This window comes from Aedes albopictus, chromosome 1, assembly GCF_035046485.1.
Source record: "Aedes albopictus strain Foshan chromosome 1, AalbF5, whole genome shotgun sequence".
NCBI classification, from domain to species: Eukaryota; Metazoa; Arthropoda; class Insecta; order Diptera; family Culicidae; genus Aedes; species Aedes albopictus.
Window position 1 is genome coordinate 326,340,838 of NC_085136.1, and position 21,622 is coordinate 326,362,459.

The window sequence follows — 21,622 nt, forward strand, 5'->3', positions numbered from 1 at the left end:
ATCGAAACGCTGCTCCTTGAAACTCTCGTGAAATATCTCTGACACTAGCCCCTTTACATCTGAAAGCTTCCAAAAATGCAGATCTTCACGCGCAAAGCTTGTTGCATCTGCTCATTCTTCTTCTTCTTCTTCTTCTTCTTCTTCTTCTTCTTCTATTCTTTCTTCTTCTTCTTATATTCTTTCTTCTTCTTCTTCTTCTTCCTATTCTTCTTCTTCTTCTTCTTCTTCTTCTTCTTCTTCTTCTATTCTTCTTTTTTTTTCTTGACGTAATGTCCTTACTGATATAAAGCTACTTCTTTGCTTAGTGTTCAATGAGCACTTCCACAGTTATCAACAGAGAGCTTCCTCTATCAGCGACCATTTTGCATCTCTCGCGTTTAGAATCATACAGGCGTATATACAATGATCGATTTCTTTTCATCGATTTTCTCTTCGGATTATTTCGGGACATACGACTAATATTTAGATGATCTCTCGGTGTATTCCGGTCAATGACGACAAGGACTACCTTCTAAAATAACAAAAACAACCGAAAATGTTTTGTCGGTCAAGTTATTAACTAAAGAGAAAATCGATGAAGAGAAATCGATCATTGTATATACGCCCGTATGATACTAAGAGCGAGACCTGTATATTATGTGGTAGGAACGAAGATACTCTATGCCCAAGAAAGTGAAGAGATTTTTTTACGAAAAGTTTCTGGACCGAACAGGAATCGAACCTGACACCCCCAGCCTGGTCATGCTGAATACCCACGCCTTTACGGCTGAGGCTATATGAGATATATAAGTTCAAGACTCCAAAGTTAACATGCCACCTGAGCTGACTGACATGTGTGAGTTATGATACATTGCATCACACGAGATAACTCCCAATTAGCATGACATATTGTTCTCTGCTGCAAGTTACCCCCTCCCCTTCAATCGAAACCAGGAGGAAAGTTTTCAAGGTCGCAACCCAGACCGAGCTGCAATTGATCAAAACAGTACCGAACAACGAGCCGCCGCCTAAGTACCGTACATAGTCACATCACACCGGAACGCGTGTAATACGGCTTTGAAACAATGCCGACTCGTTCGCCGTCGCCGTTGTCACCCCGGGTCGTCGTAATTCGATCGAATTAGACGAGCTTTTTGATTTAATTCACTTAGCATAATGACCCTCGCTCGACCCTACCCCACTTCAGTCCAGCGAGTATGAATCTGTCCCAGCTGAGTTTACAAAACGATTACCGAACTCCCGTGGGAGGAATAGTTTGTCTCGCAGTAGTGATTCTTGCCGGTCAGAATCCAGAACTGGTGCTGAGTTGAGTGGGTGATGCAACACGGTGGACCACGCCGAATGGACATCAAATCCTGGGTAAGTAAATTGTGCAATACTGGAGAAGCACGTGAGTAAACATTGTGGAGCAAAGTAGAAGAAAAAAAACAGTGGGGAACGTGTCCTCCGAGGCGGTGAGCACAGGAAACCCCAAAAGTGCTCCCACGAGACTGATGGTGCGACGCGCCGCCCGGTCAGTGCAAAAACATTGAACACAGTGAAAACAATCTTATTTATGATTGAAAGTGTCGAAAGCTACATGGAAGTAGTTCTACTCTAATGACTGGATTGCAAAATCAGTAAAAAAAAGTAAATTTGGGACGGGATTCGAACACCGATCTACGATTACGAGAGACTCGCGCCCGATCTCTCTCGACCAAAGTTAGCGATTAACATCAACGTCTTAAAATACATTTTTCACTGTGCAAAACAGGTGAAAATTCTGCGTGGAGCTTTTCCGTGACCTGGCTGGTGGTGGAAGGAAATCCAAGGTTTGAGGTATAAAAGCAACCGGTCTGACGAAATTTTCGCTCAGTTTTGGTTTGCGTGGTGTGCCTTCGGAAAGCCGTTGCTCCTCAGCTCCGGGATGGAGATATCGGTGGAAGAGTCGGATTTTTGTGAGGAGACGGATTTTGACTCCCCGTGTCCCAGTCCGACGGAGGAGAACGCGTTCAACATGGATTTCCTAACCGTCAACGGTCATTTCGTTCCCAAGTCGGCACATTCGTCAACGTGTTCAACGCGAAGTGTCAGTTTGGCCGCGACTCCGGTTCCCCCGGATGAGGGAGAAGATGAAGACGATGGGATTACGATTAATGTTCATCAACCGAAGCACATCTTCCAATCGACCGGAAGGACAACTCCAGTGTTCACCTGGAATCCTCTGCCCACAGCCAACGGCATCGTCTACGCGAAGAACAAAGACAGTGAAGTGAAATTTTCAAGGGTGATTTAGTGAGGGATGATCCAATTAGGCCTTGAGTTTAACGTGCGTATGTTTTTTCTATCGATTTACAGTTCGAGGATGATTCATCGGATACGGGAAGCTCTCAAGTCAGTGATGTTGAAGAAACGCCCTGCGAGAAGACTACGCCGGATTGCTATCCGAACTGTGACGTGAACGTTTGGTTGCGATCCTGTGAACAGGAGATCGTCGAACCCATCGAAGGAGCGGTAACGGGAGTCATACCGGAGTGGTTGACCGGGAGCCTTCTGCGGAACGGGCCCGGTAGTCTGAAGGTCGGCGAGATGACGTTCAATCATCTGTTCGACAGTTCGGCCCTGCTGCACCGGTTTAACATTGAGGACGGGAAGGTGACGTACCAGTGCCGGTTTCTGAAGTCGGATGCCTATAAGAAGAATCGAGCTGCTCAGAGGATTGTGGTTACAGAGTTTGGAACGAGTGCAGTGCCGGATCCTTGTCATACGATATTTCACAAGTAAGTTGGAAAAAACCATGCATTTGTCTCTTAATTACGATTGGTATTCTCCAGAAATATACCCCGGAATTCCTCAAGAAATTCTAAAGTAATTTCTACAGAATATTCAACAATCCACAAGGATTTTTACATTTTTTCTGAGATTTTTGAATAATTTCTCCACCAATTTCAACAAGGTGTCCTCCAAAAGAATTTTCCAAAATTTCTCCACTAATTTCTCCTGGAACTCTTCCGCCCATGTGTTCAGGAAATACCCAAAGTATTTCTCCAGGAACTCCACCAGACACCTTTCCAGGGCTATCTGTGAGAACTCTATCAGGAATATCTCCAAAAATATCAGCAAAAATTTTTGCAGAAATATCTCCAGGATTTCTAAATTTATAAAGAAGAAATTTGTCCAGGATTTTGTCCGTAGTTTTTCTAAAAAATAATATGAAGAATTTCTTGTTTGATTTTCAAGACTGAGAGTGCCAAATTTCTCCGATCAACATAGATCAAGTCGTTTTCCTAGAACAAAAAAAAAAGAATTTCTCCAACAACTCCTTTGAAAACTTCTCCAATAGTTTCTCTTAAGGAATTTCTTTCGGGATTTTTTCCGGGATAATTCCAGAAATAACTTTTTATGTTCCAGTAGGTTTTCAAAAATTTTATCAGTAAATCCTCCGACAAAATTTTGAGTTTTTACCATAAATCTTCTCAAGAAATTCCCGGAAAAAAATCATCAGGAGTTCTTAAACAAAATGCCCAGAAATCCAAAAGAAGAAGTTAATAATTGTCAGTTTTCCAAAATTCGAGAAGAACCTCTACAAAAATTCGTCCAGGAATATTGTCAGTAGCTTTTCTAAAAATTTAGGAAGAATTTCTCCAAGAATTTCTTTAAGAATCTCTTTTTCAAAATTACTTCTAGAAATTGTTTCGGAATATTTCCAGGAATAACTTTTCTTGTTTCAGTTACAATTCCTCTGGAAAATTCTTAGGGAAAGTCTTTAAAAATTTCTCCAGTACAATCCCTGAGAAAATATTTGAATTTCTACCATAAATTCCCAAGAAATTCCCGGAAAAATTATCAGAAATTTCTCAAGGAGTTTTCCAAGAATACTGCTCATTTTTTTCCAGAAAAATCTACAGGAATTCTACAAAAAAAAAGTAACAAATCATCAATGAATGTTCACTTAAATTTCTAAAAAGTTTTCAGGAAAATTCTCCAAGATTTTTTCAAGAATTTCTCCATTAATTTTACCAAGGATTCCTTCAGAAGTATTTCCAAAAAAATCCATGATTTTCCAGCCCTGTCTCTATGAATTAAACCAAGAACTTCTTCAAGAATTGTTCCATAAGGATTTTCTAAAAAAATAATATCCAAAATATCCCCAAAACATGTTATAGATTTTTTTCAGGAATCCAAGATTTTGTTCAGGACCCCATGCCCAACGATGGCAGTGCCCACTACTATTACAGCAATGAAAATATTATTCAAGAACTTTCTCAGTAATTTCAAGGGTTTCCAAAAATTTCTCTTCGAATTTATCTAGGAACCCATTCAGCCATTTACCCAAAATTTCCTTGAGGTGGTTCGTCAGGACTTCGAAGAGGGAAATTTATAGTAATTCTTCCGAGAGTTTTCCAAGTATTTGCGCCTGACATATTTCCAGGAACATCTTAAGACATTTCTCCAAAAATCTCTTCTGTACTTGCTCCAGAAGTCTTTATGGATTTTTTCAAGGAATTTCTCCAGGAACTCATCCAGGATTTCCAGTATTTTTCTAGAAACTTCTTTAAAAATTCCACAATGTTCCTTTCCTCGAAGCATTTATCAAGAAAGTCTGGCTTTTTTCGGGATTTTTTTACAGAATTCTCACCAGAAATTTTTCCAAAATTTTCTCTAGGGTTTTCCCGCAAAATTTCTTCAATAATTTCACCAGAAAATTTTATAGAAATTTCAGGATTTCCACAGGAGTTTTTCCAACATTTTTCCAAGAAAATGTCCAGGAACTCTTTTAGACATTTCTGCAGGAGTTCATCAAGCTGCTGACGCATAATTCTTCGAGGAATGTTTCCAGATTATATTCTTGGTTTTCCTCCGGGATTACAACAGAAATTTCTCCAGGAATATCTACAGAAATTTATTCAAGACTTATTCCACAAATTTCTTTAGATTTTTTTTCAGAAATTTCTCCTGAAATTTCTATAGAAACTTCTCCAGGTATTTATCCAGGTATTCATTCAAGATTTTGTTCAGGAATTCCAGCAGTTATTTGGCAAGGATTCCTCTTGAAGTGTTCTCAATTATTTTTCAAAGCAAAATCTGCAAAAAGCTTCTCCAGCCATTGCTGCAGAAATTCCTCCAGGTGTTTCTCCGGGAATTCTTCCATGAATATTTCCAGGGATTTATTATAAGTTTTCACCAAGATTTTTTTTAATAATATCTATAGAGTTTTTCCAAAAATTTCTCCAGAAGTCCATAAAACATTTTTCAAATACTTCTTCAAGAGATTCCATTTGAAGTGTTTCATAAATTTCTTCCAGAAATATTTGCAGGCATACTTCTAGGGGGCCTTCAGGAGCTCAAACTGACACTTTTCCAGGTATTCCAGTAGAAATTTCTCATAGCATTCCTCCAGGAGTTTCTCAACAAAATTCTGCTGCAATTTCCGCAGTAGATTTTATACAAATACCCAGGAAGAAACTGCAAAAATTTCACCAGAAGTTTTCCATAAATTTCTCCAAGAATTCCTCCAGAAACTCTTCTAGCCACTTTTATAGAAATTCCTCGAAATACCTCCGCAGGAATCCATCGAAGAATATTTCCAAAAATTCTGTGACGATTGCTCCAGGATTTCAGTAACATCAACATGAATTTCGCCAGGACTTTCCCAACAATTGATCCAAAAAATCCTCCAGGAGATTTTTTTTTAGTTTTCTGGAATTTCTACAGTATTTCTTCAAGGGTTCCTCCAGAAGTTTTCAAATAAATTTTTCCACGAATTTCTCTGGAAACTCTTCTACTAATTTCAACAGAAACTCATCGAGGTATTCCTGCAGGAGTTCTTTCAGCAACATTTCCAAGAATTCCTTCAAAGATTTGTACGGAAGTTCCACAATACATTTTCTCAGGGATTTCTACAGAAAATGCTCAATGAATTTCTTCATAAGTTTCTTCATAAATTTCTTCAGTTATTTCTCCCAGTCCTTCAGCAATTTTTTTTCAGGCCATACAGCCTGTGTGCATAAACTCCATAAGGCATTTATTCAGGAACTTCTAGAGAATTTATTCCGATTTTTTTCTAGGAGTTTCTCCAGAAATTCCTGCAGAAGACTGTTAGGAAATTTCAAAAAAAAAAAACGTCGGAAATATTTTTTAGAATTTCCGCAAACGGCACTAGAACAAATCGTTCTAAAATTGTTTCAAAGAATTTCTCAAGATTTTTTCCCACTAATTATACCAGACATTCTGGAATTCCATCATAGAAGGCTTCTTTCGGGGATTTCTCCAAAGATTCCTTCAGAAATTTCTCAAGAAATATCCCAGATATTCTTCAGCACTTCCTCCAAGAAATTTACTAGGATTCGGCAACTTCTCTCAAGAATTTATTTAAATTTCCCAGGAATTTATCAGAAATAATTTCCAATTAAAAAAAAAGGTCCCAGGTCTTATTCCAGGAATTTCTTGAGAGGATTCTCAAAAAAGTCCTTCAAGAGTTTTTTTAAATACCTACTTCAATAATTTTTCCTGAAATTTTTAAGATTTTTTTTGATTATTCACGCAATCTTCAGTAACTCCCCCAAAACATTATGCGAGGATTAAGTCGAGAATTTGCCATTTTTTTAGAAGCCTTTCTAGGATAACTTCCAAAACTGTCTCCAGAAATTTCTCTACTGATCCTTCCAGCAATTTCTCCAGGAATCCTTCTTCAGATCTCCACATGATTTTTTCTTCCAAGAATACCTACAGGAGCTTCTTTAAGTGCCGCTTCAAATGTTGCTCCAGCAAACTCTTTTGGAATAACTACAGATTCTACAGGCATTTTTCCAGAAATTCTTTCAATACCTCTGAAAACTGCCCTATTATTTTTTAAGAAATTCCTTCGCAAACTTCTCTAGGATTTTTTCTGCCAGTGGCTGAGGAGTGCCTCCTGAAAGTTGTCTGACAATTTGTTCGAAAGCTTTTTCCAGAAATTTCTTTAGAAGTTTTATTAAAAGTATTTTCAATAATTAATCCACATCATTCAAGTTTTCTTTCAAAAACTTCTCCAATTATTTCTCCAACGAAATCGTCAGAAGTCTGTCCATTAGTTATTCCAATAATTTCGCTGGGAATTCTTCCAGACATTTCTTCCGAAACTCCTCCAAGAAATTGAAATTTCTTTGGAAATTGTTCCAGGAATATTTTTAAGAATTGTCCAATTGTTTCTGCAGGGATTTCACCTGGCATTTTTTTTTCAGGTTTCCCACCGAAAATGTCTTCTAAAATTGTTTCAGGAATTCCTCAAGTACTTTTTCCAACGATTTCTCCGTAAGTTTCTCCATGAACTTCACCAAAAATCTTTCCAAAAACTCTGCAGAAATTTCTCGAAGTATTTCGAAGAAGTTTCTCTACACATTTTTTCAGGAATGTTCAGAACAGATTTATTTTTTTATTACTCCAAGAAGAAGTTTTTATATAAATTTCTTCGGGAATTTATCCAGTTTGCATCCAAAAATTTGATCAGAAATTTGTTCAGCATTTTCTACAAGGATTCTTCCAGAAATTTTTTCCACGAGTTTCTCCAGGTATTTCTCCAAACACTCCTCTAGTGAATTTTACAAAAATTCTTTGAAGTATTTCTTCAGTATTTTTTCCAGTAGTTATTCCATACACTTTTCCATATTTCTGGAATTCCGATAAAAATTTCTCAAATAATTCTTCCAGGATATTTTTAAAAAACTCCCCCAGGAATTCCTACAGAAGATTTTATAGAAATTTTTCCAGGTATTCATCCAGGTAGGCATCTTAAAATTTCATCAGGGTTTTCTCTGATAATTGGTGCAGGGACTCCTCTGGGAATTTTCCATAAAAAATATCCTGGAACGTCTTCAGTCATTTCTTCAATAATTCCTCGCGGTAATTCACCAGGAATACCTTCAAGGATTTCTTCAATAATTCAATCAGACACTTTTCCAGCAATACCTACTGGACTTCCACCAGGATTTTTTCCCAAAAACTCCTCCGGAAATATCTCCAAAAGTATATTTTAAAATTTCTCCAAAAGTTTTTATACCAGTTTCTCTAGGGATTTTCTTGAAATTCACTCTAGGATATTATTAGGAGTTTTTTTTTACAGTATTATCGGAAACAGTCATTTCTGCTGAAATTCCACGAGGTGTTCCATTACAAATATCGCCAGGAATACCTCCAGGAGTTTCTCAAGTAATTTCTACACGAGTATTTGTAGAATCTCCAGGAATTTCTTCAGAATATTCTTGAAGAAATTTTTATACAAATTTCTGCAGAAATGTATTCATCCAAGAATTCCCCCAGGTATTACTACTGAAGTTTGTATAGATATTTCTCCAAGATTCTATAAAGGTATTCATCTAATGAATTCTTAAACAATTTTTACCAGAATTGTTCTAAAAGTTTTTTCATAAATTTCTCCAAGGATTTCTCCAGGAACTTCTCCAGGCATTTCTGCAGGAATTCCTATCGGGAATTCTACAAGAATTATTCCAGAAAATCTTGCTTTGATTTCTTCAGGATTTCCTGGTGCCTAAAATTTCTCAAAGAGTGGCTCCAAAAATCCACCTGACTTTCTTCCAGAGATTTTGTTCGAAGAGTTCTTATACTAACCTCTTCAGAGGTTTATCCCGGTATTCATTCAAGGATTCCTACAATAATTTCTACAGAAGTTTTTTTTATAGAAACTTCTCCAGGAGTTTATCCAGATATCAATCCAAGAATTGCATCAGAAATCTCTCTGATGTGATGTGTTTTTTTTTAGTTTTAGGAATATGTCAAGGAAATTATTCAAAAAAACTTTTTCCAAAAATATTTATGAAAATTTCTCTTAAAATTCCTAAAGTAATTACTCCAGTTTCTCTCCGAATTTCTCTCAAAAAATTTCTTCTGCAATCCCAGATATTTCCAGCAACTTGTCCACCAATTCCGCCAGAAATTTCTCAGAGTTTCTTCAGGGTTTTTTTCACCACCTCTTCCAATCAATTTTCCAACAATTGCTCAAGAAGCTTTTCCGTTTTTTTACTGAGACTTGCCAGCGAACTACTTCAGAACATTGATCAGGGATATCTCCAGAAATTTCATTACGAATTTGTCTAGAAAGCCATTTCGGGGTTTCGCCAAGGATTCATTTCAAAAATTTTCTCAGATATTTCTCCAGAAACTTCTCCAAAACTGCTGCAGAAGCTTTCACAATTTACTACAAGAAGTTTCACAGAAATGTCTCATGAGCTTTTTAAAAAAATTCTTCCACGATTCTGGCGGTTCTTTCAAGGGTTTATTTGGAAATTTGCAAGTTTTCTATAAATTTCTTCGGAGCTTTCTCTAAGAATTCCAAAGATTTTTTGCCATTATTTTAAAGAAATTTGTTCAGTTTTCTTCTGGACCAAAATTCTTCTTCAACCGTTCCAGAATTCCAGCTACATATTCCAACAATTCACCAGAAATTTGTCAAAATGTCCATCCGAGAATTTTTAAATTGAGTTTCGTCAGATTTTATCAGGAACGCCGTTTTACCAAGAACTCCTTCATAAGGAGGGGAATAGTAAACTTTAGGAAACACATTCCAAGATATTGTGGGAGGTAGCCTAAGAATTTGCAATGGTTGAATCAGTGGAAGTTATGCCACAGGAAAAAATTATTGGAAACTAGACTAGAAAAAGTTTTGGGAATTCCTCCGATTTTTTTTTTTTGAGGATTACTTCTAGAATTTCTCCGCGAATTCCTCTAGGAATTCCTCCGGGAATTCCTCTGCGAATTCCTCTGAGAATTCCTCCGGGAATTTCTCCTGGAATTCTTCCGGGAATACCTCTGGAAATTTCTCCGAAAATTTCCCTGGGAATTCTTCTAGGATCTACTCTGGAAATTCCTCTACGAATTCATCTAGAAATTTCTTCGCAAATTCCTCAAGGAATTCCTCCGTAATTTTTTTTTTTGAGAATTTCTCCGGAAATTCCAATAAGATATCCTCCGGGAATAGCTCTGGGATTTTTTCCGGGAATTCCTCCGGGTATTTCTTCATGAACTCCTCAGGGAATTTCTCCGAGAATTCCTCCTAGAATTCTTCTGGAAATTCCTCTGGGAATAACTATGGAAATTCGTCCGGGAATTCCTCTCAGAATTTCTCTAGGAATTCCTATGGAAAATCCTCTGGCAATTCCTCTGGAAATTCCTCTGAGAATTTCTCTGGGAATGTCTCAGGGAATTCCTCTGGGAGCTCCTCTAGGAATTCCTTTAAAAATTCTTATAGGAATCCCGCTAAGAATTTCTTTAAGAATTCCTTTGGGAATTCCTTTAGGATTTCCTGTGGCAATTGCCCTAGGAATCCCTCTGGAAAATCCTCAGGCAATTTCTCTGGGAATTTCTTTGGGTGTTCCTCTGAGAATTCCCTCTAGCAATTTCTCGAGGAATTCCTCTGGAAAATTCCACTGGGAAGTCCTCGGGGATTTCTCTGGAAATTTCTGTGAGAGATCCTCTGGGAATTCCTCTAATAATTTCTCTAGGAATTTTTGTGGGAATATCTCTGAGATTACCTCTGGAATTTCCACTAGAAATTTCTCGATGAATTCCTCCTGTAAATTCTCTAGAAATTTTCCAGTAAATTCTTCTGGGAATTCCTTTGTGAATTCCCATAGGAAGTCCTCTGTTAATTCCTCTGGGAATTACTCTGGGAATTCCTGGGAATTTCCTTTGGTGAATTCTCCGGAAATTTCTTTGGGAGTTCCTTTGCGAATTTTCCTTAGAATTCCTCTAGGAATTTCTCTAAGAATTCCCTCGAGGAATGTCTCTGGTAAATTCTCTAAGAATTGCTCTGGGAATTCCTCTAAGATTTCCTCAAGGAATTCCTTTGGGAATTCCTCTGAGAGTTCTCTTAGGGTTTCCTCTAGGAAATCTTCTCAGAATGCAAATAGTTTCTTTAGCGATTCCTCAGACATTTTCCAATCGATATTTCCAGAAATTTCTCCAGACCTCCTTCAAGCTATCCGCTTAACCCCATATTGCCTTTTTTCCCGTTCCAGGATCGCCGCCATCTTCCGGAAACCTGGCGAGAACAACTCGGACAACGCCATGATCTCGATCTACCCGTTCGGCGATGAGTACTTTGCCTTCACCGAGAGTCCCATCATCCACAAGATTGACCCACGTACTCTGGATACCTCAACCAAGCTGAACGTCTCTGATTACGTCGGCATCGTGAACCACACCTCGCATCCGCACGTCATGTCCGACGGCACCGTGTACAATCTGGGCTGCTCGGTGACCAAGACGGGCCCAGCCTACACAATCATCTGCTTCCCGCATGGGGAGAACATGTTCGAGAACGCGCGGATCGTGGCTTCGGTGCCGGCCCGGTGGAAGTTCCATCCCGGATACATGCACACCTTTGGGATAACGGAGAACTACTTTGTGGTGGTCGAGCAGCCGTTGAGTGTGTCGGTGCCGTCGATGCTGGTCAGTCAGATTAGGAACGAGCCGATGGCTTCGTCGTTGAAGTGGTTCGAGAATCAGCAGACGTACATCTACCTGTTGGATAGGGACAGTGGCGAGCTGAAGCATACGTATCATGCGGAGTCCTTCTTCTACCTTCATATCATCAATCAGTACGAGAAGGACGACCACGTGGTACTGGATATCTGTTGCTACAAGGACCCAGCCATGCTTAATTGTATGTACGTAGACACGATGAAGAACATGCAGCAGAATCCGGACTACGCCAAAATGTTCCGGGGACGTCCGTTGCGGTTCGTGCTGCCTTTGAATTACAAGGATACAGTGAGGAGCTCGTCGGCGAGTATTTTCTCCGTGAGTCGACCTTGGAGTTGCCTGATCAAGAAGTTGAACGACGGCGAAAAGAAGATCGATAGCGATGAGGACCGCGGAGAACTGACCCTGAAGAACCTTGTGACACTACAGAACACCAAGGCGACGGCGTACGTTATGCCCGACGAAAGCGTATTCTGCAAACCGGAGTTGCTCTGCGACTTGGGATGTGAAACGCCCAGAATCCACTACGAGGAGAACCTCGGTCGTGACTACCGGTATTTCTACGCCATCAGCTCGGACGTAGATGCCAGCAATCCCGGAACGCTGATCAAGGTGGACGTCGTGGACAAGACCAAGCTGACGTGGTGTGAGGAGAACGTCTATCCGAGCGAACCGATCTTCGTGCCAAGCCCGGATCCACAGTCGGAGGACGATGGCGTTGTGCTAGCGGCTATGGTTTGGGGTCGCGAAGAGGAGAATCGAGTCGGACTGTTGATACTGGACGCCAAGACGTTTACGGAGATTGCAAGGAGTGAGTTCACAACACCAGGACCGGTGCCCAAGTGTTTGCACGGGTGGTTCCAATCGTCATCGAAGCGCGCTGACTAATGACTCTAGTGGGAGACGTGCAAACAATGTTCCCATGAATCAATCAATCAATCGATTCGGGCTTTCTGTTCTGACCCGCCGATATCGGGACGGGCACTGATTTGATGACCGCGTTTGTAGATGGAGGAGGTGTTCAATTATGCATGCATGCGGAATAAAGTACATTATCAGCTAGCATGATGGGCACATTTGGAATTCGTTTATTGATGTTAGCGACTTGGTCACAATAAATCAGATGTTTGACTAGCACGCAGTATGTAGTTATTCCCGTACAAAGGGGTTCGAAAGATGGCCACTGACGTACCTAGAGTTTTTAATAGGGAACTTTAAAGAGCATAATCAAAGATATTCCTCTGGCAATTGGGTTTTTAAATTAAGAAAAATGTATTGATTTTTTGATTTTATGCGAAAGAGCACCTTTTTCTGAACCACCATGATTTTTTTCAGATTTTTAGAACTTCATTTTGGTACCTAAAATCGCTTTCGAAGAGATTTTTCGAAATCACCTTTTGACAGCTGGCCAACTGCTTGACAGCTCCGCCCAGTACAAAATGCGACAAGGGGTGATTCGACAAATCGCTCCCATACAAACCTCATACTGATTTTTAAATAGGTTCCCGGGAACCAAAATTCATGAAAATTTGGATTTCGGCTCAGTTTTGCATGCAGATTCTGAATATGGAATTATCTCAACACCGCTAAAGAAGCCAATTCCTCTAGGATTGGCCAATTCCTTTTGGAATTCATTCGGGAATTCCTCCGGAAATTCCTCAAGGTATTCCCCCGAAATTCAATAAGGAATTCCTCTGTGCATTCTTCCGGGAATTTGTCTGAGAATTCCTCTGATAATTTCTCTAAGAATTTCTCTGGGAATTCCTTTGGGAATTAATCAAGAAATTCCTTTAGGGATTACTTCGGGAATTCCTCTGCCAAATTCATCTGGGAATTCCTATGAAAATTCCTCCGGAAATTTCTTCGGGAATTTCTCTGGAAATTTCACCGGGAATTCCTCTAGGAATACCTCTAGGAAGTTCTCCGGGAATTCCTCTAGGAATTACTCCTGGGTTTCCTCTAGGAATTCCTCCAGGAATTCCCCTAAGAATTCCTCTAGGAGTTCCTCCGGGAATTCCCCTAAGAATTCCTCTGGGAATTCCTCTGGGAATTCCTCTGGGAATTCCTCTGGGAATTCCTCTGGGAATTCCTCTGGGAATTCCTCTGGGAATTCCTCCGGAAATGCCTCTGGGAATTCTTCCGGGAATCACTCTGGGAATTCCTCCGGGAATTCCTCTGGGAATTCCTCCGGGAATTCCTCTGGGAATTCCTCTGGGGATTCCTCCTGGAATTCCTCCGGGAATTCCTGTGGGAATTCCTCCGGGAATCACTCTCGGAATTCCTCCGGGAATTCCTCTGGGAATTCCTCTGAGAAATCCTAAAGAAATTCATCCAGAAATTACTCTAGGAATTCCTCCGGGAATTCCGCTGCCAAATTCCTCTTATGGGAATTCCTCTGGAAATTCCTCCAGGAACTCCTCTGGGAATTACACCGAGAATTCCTCTAGAAATTCCGCTGGGAATTCCTCGAGGAATTCTGCTGGAAATTTCTCTAGGAATTCCTCCGGGAATTCCCCTAGGAATTCCTCTAGGAATTTCTCCGGAAATTCCTCTAGGAATTTCTCCGGAAATCCCTCTAGGAATTTCTTCGGAAATTGCTTTAGGAATTTCTCCGGGAATTCCTCTAGGAACTCCTCTAGGAATTCCTCTAGGAACTCCTCTAGGAATTCCTCTAGGAACTCCTCTAGGAATTCCTCTAGGAACTCCTCAAGGAATTCCTCTAGGAATTCCTCTAGGAATTCCTCTAGGAATTCCTCTAGGAATTCCTCTAGGAATTCCTCTAGGAATTTCTCTAGGAATTCCTCTAGGAATTTCTCTAAGAATTCCTCCGGGAATTTCTCTAGGAATTCGTCCAGGAATTTCTCTAGGAATTCTTCCAGGAATTTCTCCGGGAATTTCGCCGGGAATTCCGCCGGGAATTTCTCTGGGAATCCCTCTTGCAAATTCCTCTGGGAATTCCTCCAGGAATTCCACTTGCAGATTCCTCTGGGGATTCCTCCGGAAATTCCTCTGGGAATTCCTCTGGGAATTTCTCCGGAAATTCCCCTAGGAATTCCTCTAGGAATTCTTCTGGGAATTCCTCTAGGAATTCTTCAGGGAATTCCTCTAGGAATTCTTCTGGGAATTCCTCTAGGAATTCTTCTGGGAATTCCTTTAGGAATTCCTCCGGGAATTCTTCTAGGATTTCCAACGGCAATTCCTCTTGGAATTTTTTTTGGGAATTCCTCAATAAATTCCTTCAGAAATTCCTCTAGGAATTCCTCCGGGAATTCCTCTAGTATTTCCTCCGGGAATTCCTCTAGGAATTCCACCGGGAATTCCTCTAGGAATTCCACCGGGAATTCCTCTAAGAATTCCTCTGGAAATTCTTCAAGGAATTCCTCCGGGTTTCCCTTGCTACACCAATGAAATCAGCCTTCCAACATTCGAATTTATTGGATTGGGGTGAGGTCAAACCAGTCTTTTCCGACTTCATCAAGCGTGGAAATGGGTTCCCCGGTGCTGTTTCTGGTCTGGTTTCCTCTGGTAAGCTGCATTTCAATCGGTAAGTCCTGCTACACTATCTTGAAGGTCAAATCAAACATCTCTCGGATTTTTTTTTCCAGATTATGCCACAAAACGTCACACCATCTTGGCCGCGGAAAAACAGCTTTCCACCGGAGGTCATGCTTTCCTCACGGTCAAGGAACTCAAGGCCGACGAAGTCCTCATGACCCTCAAGAACAAAACCATAACCGAAGGGGTTACCAACCCCAGCTCTTTCGCCCCAGCTATGCACTTTTTCCAAGCCAAACCCCTCATTGATCAGAGCAGCATTTTCAAAATTGTTCGCGCCATGCCAAAAGGTTCGGTCCTGCATCTACACAACACGGCAGCGGTTACCGCCGAGTGGATCATCAAGAACCTCACCTACAGACCGGAGGCCAAGATGTGCGAGTCCGAGGGAAACATCTACTTCACCACTCGGAAAACTCCGTTCTGTCCGGAAGAATCCCTGCAGTCCATACAGACGCTTCGTACGAAAAACGGCTCGACGGAGGCCTTCGACACCTGGCTGGAGTCTCACATCAACCTGAAAAAGGGCGACCCCGCGCTGATGCACGCCGATATCAACACCGTGTGGGTGGAGTTCGAGAAGATGTTCTCGGTGATACGGGACTTTGTCAACTACCGGCCGTTCTTCGAAGCGTTCCACATGCAGCTGCTGAAGGAGTTCTACGAAGATAATGTGCAGTATATGGAGTTGAGGATGCCGCTGTCCAAGCTGTACGACACGGATGGGAAAGCTTACGACGAAGCTCAGGTGGCTGGTATTGTGACCAATTTGATCGAAACCTTCAAAGCCAGTCATCCGGGCTTTGTGGGAGCCAAGATCATATTCTCCAAGCATCGGGGGGTCGACAGCGGAACGGCGCAGGATCTGCTGAAGTCTTACGTGAAGTTGAAGTGAGTTGCGCTATGAAGCTCTAGGATTTGTACTGATTGATCTGTTTGCAGCAAGGAGTTTCCAAAGCTGGTAGTTGGATTCGATCTCGTCGGTCAGGAGGACATCAACCAACCTTTGACTAGCTTCCTGGACGAACTTCAGGAATTCCGGAAAACTACGCCTTACTTCTTCCACGCTGGAGAGACGAGTAACCCCAGTCAAACGACATACAACTTCAGTCCTTCGACTAACCGAAGAAAACTTCTTTTCAGATGGTTACGGTAGCGAGGCAGATCTCAATCTGATTGATGCCATCTTGCTGGACAGTCGACGTATTGGACACGGCTTCTCGCTCTACAAACATCCCGTTCTACGGAAGCTGGTCAAGTCGGAAGGGATTGCTCTGGAGGTGTGTCCTTTGTCCAACCAGGTCCTACGGTTGGTGAACGATCTGCGAAACCATCCGGCTGTGTACTACGTATCGGAGAGTATACCCATTGTGATCTCGGCTGATGATCCGGGTTTTTGGGACAGCAAGGGTGTCAGCTATGACTTCTACTATGCGTTGATGGCGATTGCACCCAGCTCGACCGGGATTGGATTTCTCAAACAGATTGTATGGGATTCAGTAAGGTTAGTATAAAGTACCGTAGATGTTTCAAGGTCAACCATAACATTTATTATTCTAGGTACAGCTCCTTAACACCGGAGGAACGGACGGAGTATTCAGAAATACTCCAACCAAAGTGGGACCGATTTCTAGATGACCTCATCGCTGGGAAGTTATTCTAAAACGGCTTCTGGAATACCAATTATCATACCACACTACCAATATCACAATTACAATCACTGGGGTTGCCGTTTTTGCTGAATGAAGTTCCTGCAGCATATCACAATTTGGTCATAGCACCGTCTGAACCCGTGTATTCCACGTTCCTATCAGAATAAAAACTTGTTGAACTATTCAAACACAATTAATACACCATCACTCACAAAATACGGATCAAATATAATTTTATCCAACTCCTTCATCCGGTAGTTCCCCAGCAGTTCCACCCGAGCCACACAACCTGCCGGAGCCAACGCCATCAAGTCCCTCACGTTTCCCTCGTCCATCCCGAAAATATAATCGAACCGGTGGAAATCACTCTCACCGATCTGTCGCCCAACATGCTCTGAATCCAGTCCATTCTCTCTGAGCACAGCCAGACAGCGCTCCTCCGGTGACCGACCGACATTCCAATCCGCTAGGGCTGCACTGTCCACCGTCCAGTCGTCCAAGTGTTCCCTCTGCAGCATGTCCCGCATCACGGCTTCCGCCATGGGCGATCGGCAGGAGTTACCTTTAGCATCGAAGAGGAAGGGAGTTTGTTAGAGCTCTAATGAAAACATACTCACGAAATACTAACCAATGCAGACGAACAAAACTCGCATCCTGCATGGGGCGTTTTGTTTCTGCGACTGAAAGCACACTGATGGGGGAGCTAAAAATATGAATCACGCTTTCTCGTCGCGAGAGCGGAGATAATGACGACACTGTCTGAACAACTGCGAGTGTGGTACACAGCTGACAATTCAGACCTGACATCATTACTTCAAACGTGAGTGGTGTATCAAACAGGTAGATTCTAGCTTATTTATCATACTGGAAATGCTACTCATTCTTTGGTATGATTGTAAAACAGGTTTACATTTTTTCATGGGTTTTTTAAATTACGAAATTCGTGCTGTAGAAAATGCAGTTAGAGTGTAAATCAATCATTTTGTCCTCCAAATGGTTCTAAACCAGCCTAAGTCGTATTGTCCAGAAATCTCAGAACTCCGTGCTTCCTGTCTAAGATCTAGAAGGATGATAAAAAGAGCTCAGACCGATGATGTGTAATGGCTCCTACAGAGCAAATGCTGGAGGGGATCATTGGAGGACTTTTTCCGCGTCATGATCCTAGTCCTTAGCCTCCTTTCGTAGGACAGCCGGGGACTGGGGCTGGCGATGAGGAGAGGGTCACCGATGTGGAACTTGCGGGGATAGCTAAGTCCCTTAGCGTAGGTAAGGCCCCAGGTCCGGACGGAGTTCCGAACCTGGCCTTAAAAGTAGCTATTGCAGAGGCTCCCGAGATGTTCAGGTCTGCTATGCAGAAATGCCTGGACGAAGGAGTTTTCCCAGAAGCTTGGAAGAGGCAGAGCCTGGTACTATTGCCAAAGGCGGGGAAACCACCCGGAGACCCGTCGGCATATAGACAAATATGCTTGATTGACACGGCGGGGAAGGTGCTCGAAAAGATCATCCTCAATAGAATGTTGAGGTTCACTGAGGGCGTAAATGGTCTCTCGAGCAATCAGTATGGCTTTCGGAAGGGGAGGTCCACCGTAGACGCTATCTTTTCGGTTACAAAAACCGCCGAGAAAGCACTCGAGCCTAAGAGGAGGGGAATTCGCTTCTGCGCGGTAGTGACTCTGGATGTAAGGAATGCGTTTAATAACGCCAGTTGGCCAGCTATTGCCGATGCGCTCTTGCGTCTGGGGATACAAGATTCTCGGAAGTTATTTCCAGAATCGAGTACTGGTTTACGACACAGAGGTGGGTCGGAAGTGCTTTCACATAACCTCAGGAGCCCCGCAAGGTTCCATCCTGGGTCCGGTGTTATGGAATGTCATGTACGACGAGGTGTTGAGGTTAGAGTACCCAGTGGAAGTGGAGATTGTTGGATTTGCCGACGACATTACGCTCGAAGTCTACGGTAAAACGATCGAGGAGGTGAAGTTGACTACCGACCACTCGATCAAGGTTGTGGAGGCGTAGATGCGGTCCAAGAAACTGGAGCTGGCTCACCACAAGACTGAGGTGACGGTTGTTAGCAACCGGAAGTCAGAGTAGCAAGTGGAGATCAGTGTAGGTGAATGCACTATCCAGTCAAAGCGCTTCGTCAAACACTTGGGCGTGATGATCGACGATAAGCTTATCTTCGGTAGCCACGTCGATTATGCCTGTAAAAGAGCCTCCACAGCTATTGCGGCACTGTCCCAGATGATGCCCAGCGGCCCGGCGTAGGGCACCGCGCTAAGTACTGAATGCTACCGACGGAAGCTGGAAAGTACTTACAGGCTTATGTGCCTGCGGGTTGCGAGCGCGTACCGTACCGTGTCACACGACGCTCTCTGCATCATTACTGGTATGGTGTCTATCGCCATCCTTATCAGCGAGGACATGGAGTGCTTCGAAATGCGTGGCACAAGAGGCATACGCAGGACTGTCAGGATGGCCTCTATGATCAAATAGCAGTGTGCGTGGGACAGTTCCACCAAAAGAAAGTGGACTCATAGGTTGATACCGAGGGTAGATAGTTGGATTTATAGGCGCCATGGGGAAGTTATGGTTGCTTCCGACAGTATCTACACTGTTGCGGGCATTCGGATTCTCTCTAATGCCCAGTGTGCAATGGTTTAGAGGAAACGGCGGAACACGTTTTGTTCGTGTGCCCGCGTTTTCGCACAATGCGTGACCGCATGCTTGCCATATGCGGAGAGGACACAACTCCGGACAATCTTGTCCAGAGGATGTGTAGGGATGAGTTTGGCTGAGCGCCGTTTCAACGGCTATCACCCATATCGTCTGGGAGCTATAGAAGAGGTAGCGCGTGGACTCGGAGAATGACTAGTGCCTACGCGATACAAGAGGTGGTCCAAGGGTTCGGAGTCGGCTACGTAGGACATACCGGTGCCCTGTGATCGAAATCAACCCTTACAGCGATTTAGTGGCCGCGGGAAGAACATCCTGGTAGCGTAGCTGTCGTGGGTCTACTGTCGTGGTCACCAAAGTGCGGCCCGCGGGCCGCACGTGAAGTCTAGATCTCTATGTTGTAGTAGAAATTTTTGTATTGTTTCTTCTGGAGGTTGTTCTACAGCCGGAATAATGAAGAATAACAGCTAGAATGTTTGGAAAATCAATATAAATGTTGCGATTCAATCAGTTGAAAAAATGGGCCCGAGGATCACTGGTCTACTGGGTTGGATCCAAGACCGCGGTTGGAAAGGGATCCCCGGGGCAAGTGGAAGCCCCACTCAGCAACTCCTTCTGTTGCTAGCTGATAGGCACTGAACCTCCAGCATGTCAAATCAAATCGGGTTGCAGTTCTTGATCAATGAGAGTATATTACAGGTGGGGAAGAAGAAGAGATGGCTATGTATTAGTAAGGAAAGAAATAATGTAAACACAAATAGTGACGCCACTATTTGACACGCGTTCTTATGGGAGCTCGCTTTGCTTGTAGTAGTGACATGTTTTGCACCAGACACGGATCTCACGTACACGAAGTATCTTCTTCCCCACCTCTATTAGATTCTCATTGGTTCTTGATGCTTACAGAACAGTTAGGTGCAGGCGTGGTGGTTGACCCTGCCAGCCTTCCGAGAACAAAGGGAGAGGTAAGGACCACTCGAGAAACTGGCTAAGCGTCAGCATGCTACCTTCGTGGACTCCCCAAAGCGAGTCATCGATGTTCGTTGCTGCAGGCTATACAGCTAACCTTGAGGGTGCGATGTGCACTAGCGTCTCTCTGAAGCCTTGTAGGTAGTTCCGGAGAGACGACGGGTTTGACCGTCTTGGGAATGTTGTTTAGTGGATCGAGGAAAGCGTTTTTTTTTGGCTTCAACTTTTTTGTAGAAAACGATCCTAAGCCCTTAACACTACTTAGACTTCCCTGTTCAGGTGTCTGTTGAGCAGATTATTCTTCCATGTCTTGACTCTTTAAATGGCCGCAGTGGATAGAAAAAAAAAATAACAAAAAAAAACATCATCCCAAGAAAACTGGCTAACTGCAAAGTAGATATTGTACGTAGGGGTATGCGAAAAACAGTCTTGGTGAGGGACAAGAGATGATTTGCTGAAAACATTCTCGGATAATTTGGCGAAGAAGTATCGGCTTCAGTATTACAACTAGATCGGGTTTCGCTGTACGTGCTACAGGTGCAAAGAACGTGAGCCGAGGATCTTAGTGATTTTAAGAAATCCAAGAAACGATTGGGATCCTGCTTGACTTTGGCTTGAATCCCCGATAAGTAATCGTTGTAGGTAGATTGCAAAGCAGGCTTGTAGGTTGACTTAACTTCTCCAGGGGCGAATCGATCGCTTCCGATTTAAAGTGGAAGAATCATTTAACTAACTTCCACAGTAAGTTACGAATATGGCGCAACTGAGCGACTGCTCACCAGGGTTTGTTACAAGCTAATTGAAGCAAGCCTGTCAAAAAGTAAAACGATCGGCGCGTGCTGATGGGTACAAATGGGAAGAGAGGGTCAACTACGGTAGACTTAAAAGACCATATCGAGGAATCGTCTGTTGATATTTCCGATGCTGTTGTCTTGCCGCAGGCCGATAGCGAACAAGGATTTGATGAGAGAATGTTCTTGCTCAGATGAAACGTTCAAAAGGTTAAAGTCACCTAACGACAAAACAATTTCTTCCACCGAAGAACTATTTACGAGATAGTGCACTGCGTTTTCACTGCAATTGGCGATGCTATCCTAATTTCAACGCGCAACCTGCTCCAGTTGTTCACTGTTGGGCAGACGGAGCACTTTACTCCATCACCTCGTGTATTTTGGCTGCTTGCCTTGCTGTGTTGCGATCGCAAACGGAAGAACGTGGAATCGAGAACAATTTGTACATTACCGATATCATCATAGAGCCAGGTTTCGGTGAGCACAAAAAATCTTAATCATAACTGGACAACAACGGGCGGA

General features: G+C 42.6%; 3 protein-coding genes across 4 annotated transcripts; 2 read left to right on the forward strand and 1 right to left on the reverse strand.

The window, feature by feature from the left end:
• Positions 1–1,228: 1,228 nt before the first annotated feature.
• Positions 1,229–12,591, forward strand: LOC109416057 (carotenoid isomerooxygenase). Of its 2 annotated transcripts, none has more exons than XM_019690019.3 (3): positions 1,229–1,359; positions 2,338–2,759; positions 10,992–12,591. In XM_019690019.3, exons 1-3 carry the CDS (start codon positions 1,318–1,320, stop codon positions 12,343–12,345), a joined length of 1,818 nt encoding a protein of 605 aa, XP_019545564.3. In that variant the 5' UTR covers positions 1,229–1,317; the 3' UTR covers positions 12,346–12,591. The 2 variants fall into 2 exon arrangements, with proteins under 2 accessions (XP_019545564.3, XP_019545563.3); XM_019690018.3 differs by lacking the exon at positions 1,229–1,359 and adding an exon at positions 1,801–2,266.
• Positions 12,592–14,900: 2,309 nt separating this feature from the next.
• On the forward strand, positions 14,901–16,819 carry LOC109416056 (adenosine deaminase 2). Its single transcript, XM_019690017.3, has 5 exons — positions 14,901–15,001; positions 15,063–15,903; positions 15,955–16,091; positions 16,156–16,516; positions 16,573–16,819. The coding sequence occupies exons 1-5, from the start codon at positions 14,944–14,946 to the stop codon at positions 16,673–16,675; spliced, it is 1,500 nt and encodes a 499-aa protein (XP_019545562.3). The 5' UTR covers positions 14,901–14,943; the 3' UTR covers positions 16,676–16,819.
• On the reverse strand, positions 16,540–17,438 carry LOC109415699 (low molecular weight phosphotyrosine protein phosphatase 1). Its single transcript, XM_019689626.3, has 3 exons — positions 17,293–17,438; positions 16,877–17,226; positions 16,540–16,819 (listed from the first exon to the last, which is right to left on the reverse strand). The coding sequence occupies exons 1-3, from the start codon at positions 17,315–17,317 to the stop codon at positions 16,730–16,732; spliced, it is 465 nt and encodes a 154-aa protein (XP_019545171.3). The 5' UTR covers positions 17,318–17,438; the 3' UTR covers positions 16,540–16,729.
• Positions 17,439–21,622: the final 4,184 nt, after the last annotated feature.

Bases quoted from the DNA above. Each gene is read 5' to 3' on its own strand.
- LOC109415699 (XM_019689626.3), bottom strand. From the start codon at position 17,317: ATGCGAGTTTTGTTCGTCTGCATTG. The intron at 17,227-17,292 runs GTTAGTATTTCG...TCGATGCTAAAG, and splicing joins AGTTTTGTTCGTCTGCATTG to GTAACTCCTGCCGATCGCCC. The intron at 16,820-16,876 runs GTGAGTGATGGT...TTATTCTGATAG, and splicing joins TTATATTTGATCCGTATTTT to GAACGTGGAATACACGGGTT.
- LOC109416057 (XM_019690018.3), top strand. From the start codon at position 1,907: ATGGAGATATCGGTGGAAGAGTCGGATTTTTGTGAGGAGACGGATTTT. The intron at 2,267-2,337 runs GTGATTTAGTGA...ATCGATTTACAG, and splicing joins GTGAAGTGAAATTTTCAAGG to TTCGAGGATGATTCATCGGA. The intron at 2,760-10,991 runs GTAAGTTGGAAA...TTCCCGTTCCAG, and splicing joins TGTCATACGATATTTCACAA to GATCGCCGCCATCTTCCGGA.
- LOC109416056 (XM_019690017.3), top strand. From the start codon at position 14,944: ATGGGTTCCCCGGTGCTGTTTCTGGTCTGGTTTCCTCTGGTAAGCTGC. The intron at 15,002-15,062 runs GTAAGTCCTGCT...TTTTTTTTCCAG, and splicing joins GGTAAGCTGCATTTCAATCG to ATTATGCCACAAAACGTCAC. The intron at 16,517-16,572 runs GTTAGTATAAAG...TTATTATTCTAG, and splicing joins ATTGTATGGGATTCAGTAAG to GTACAGCTCCTTAACACCGG.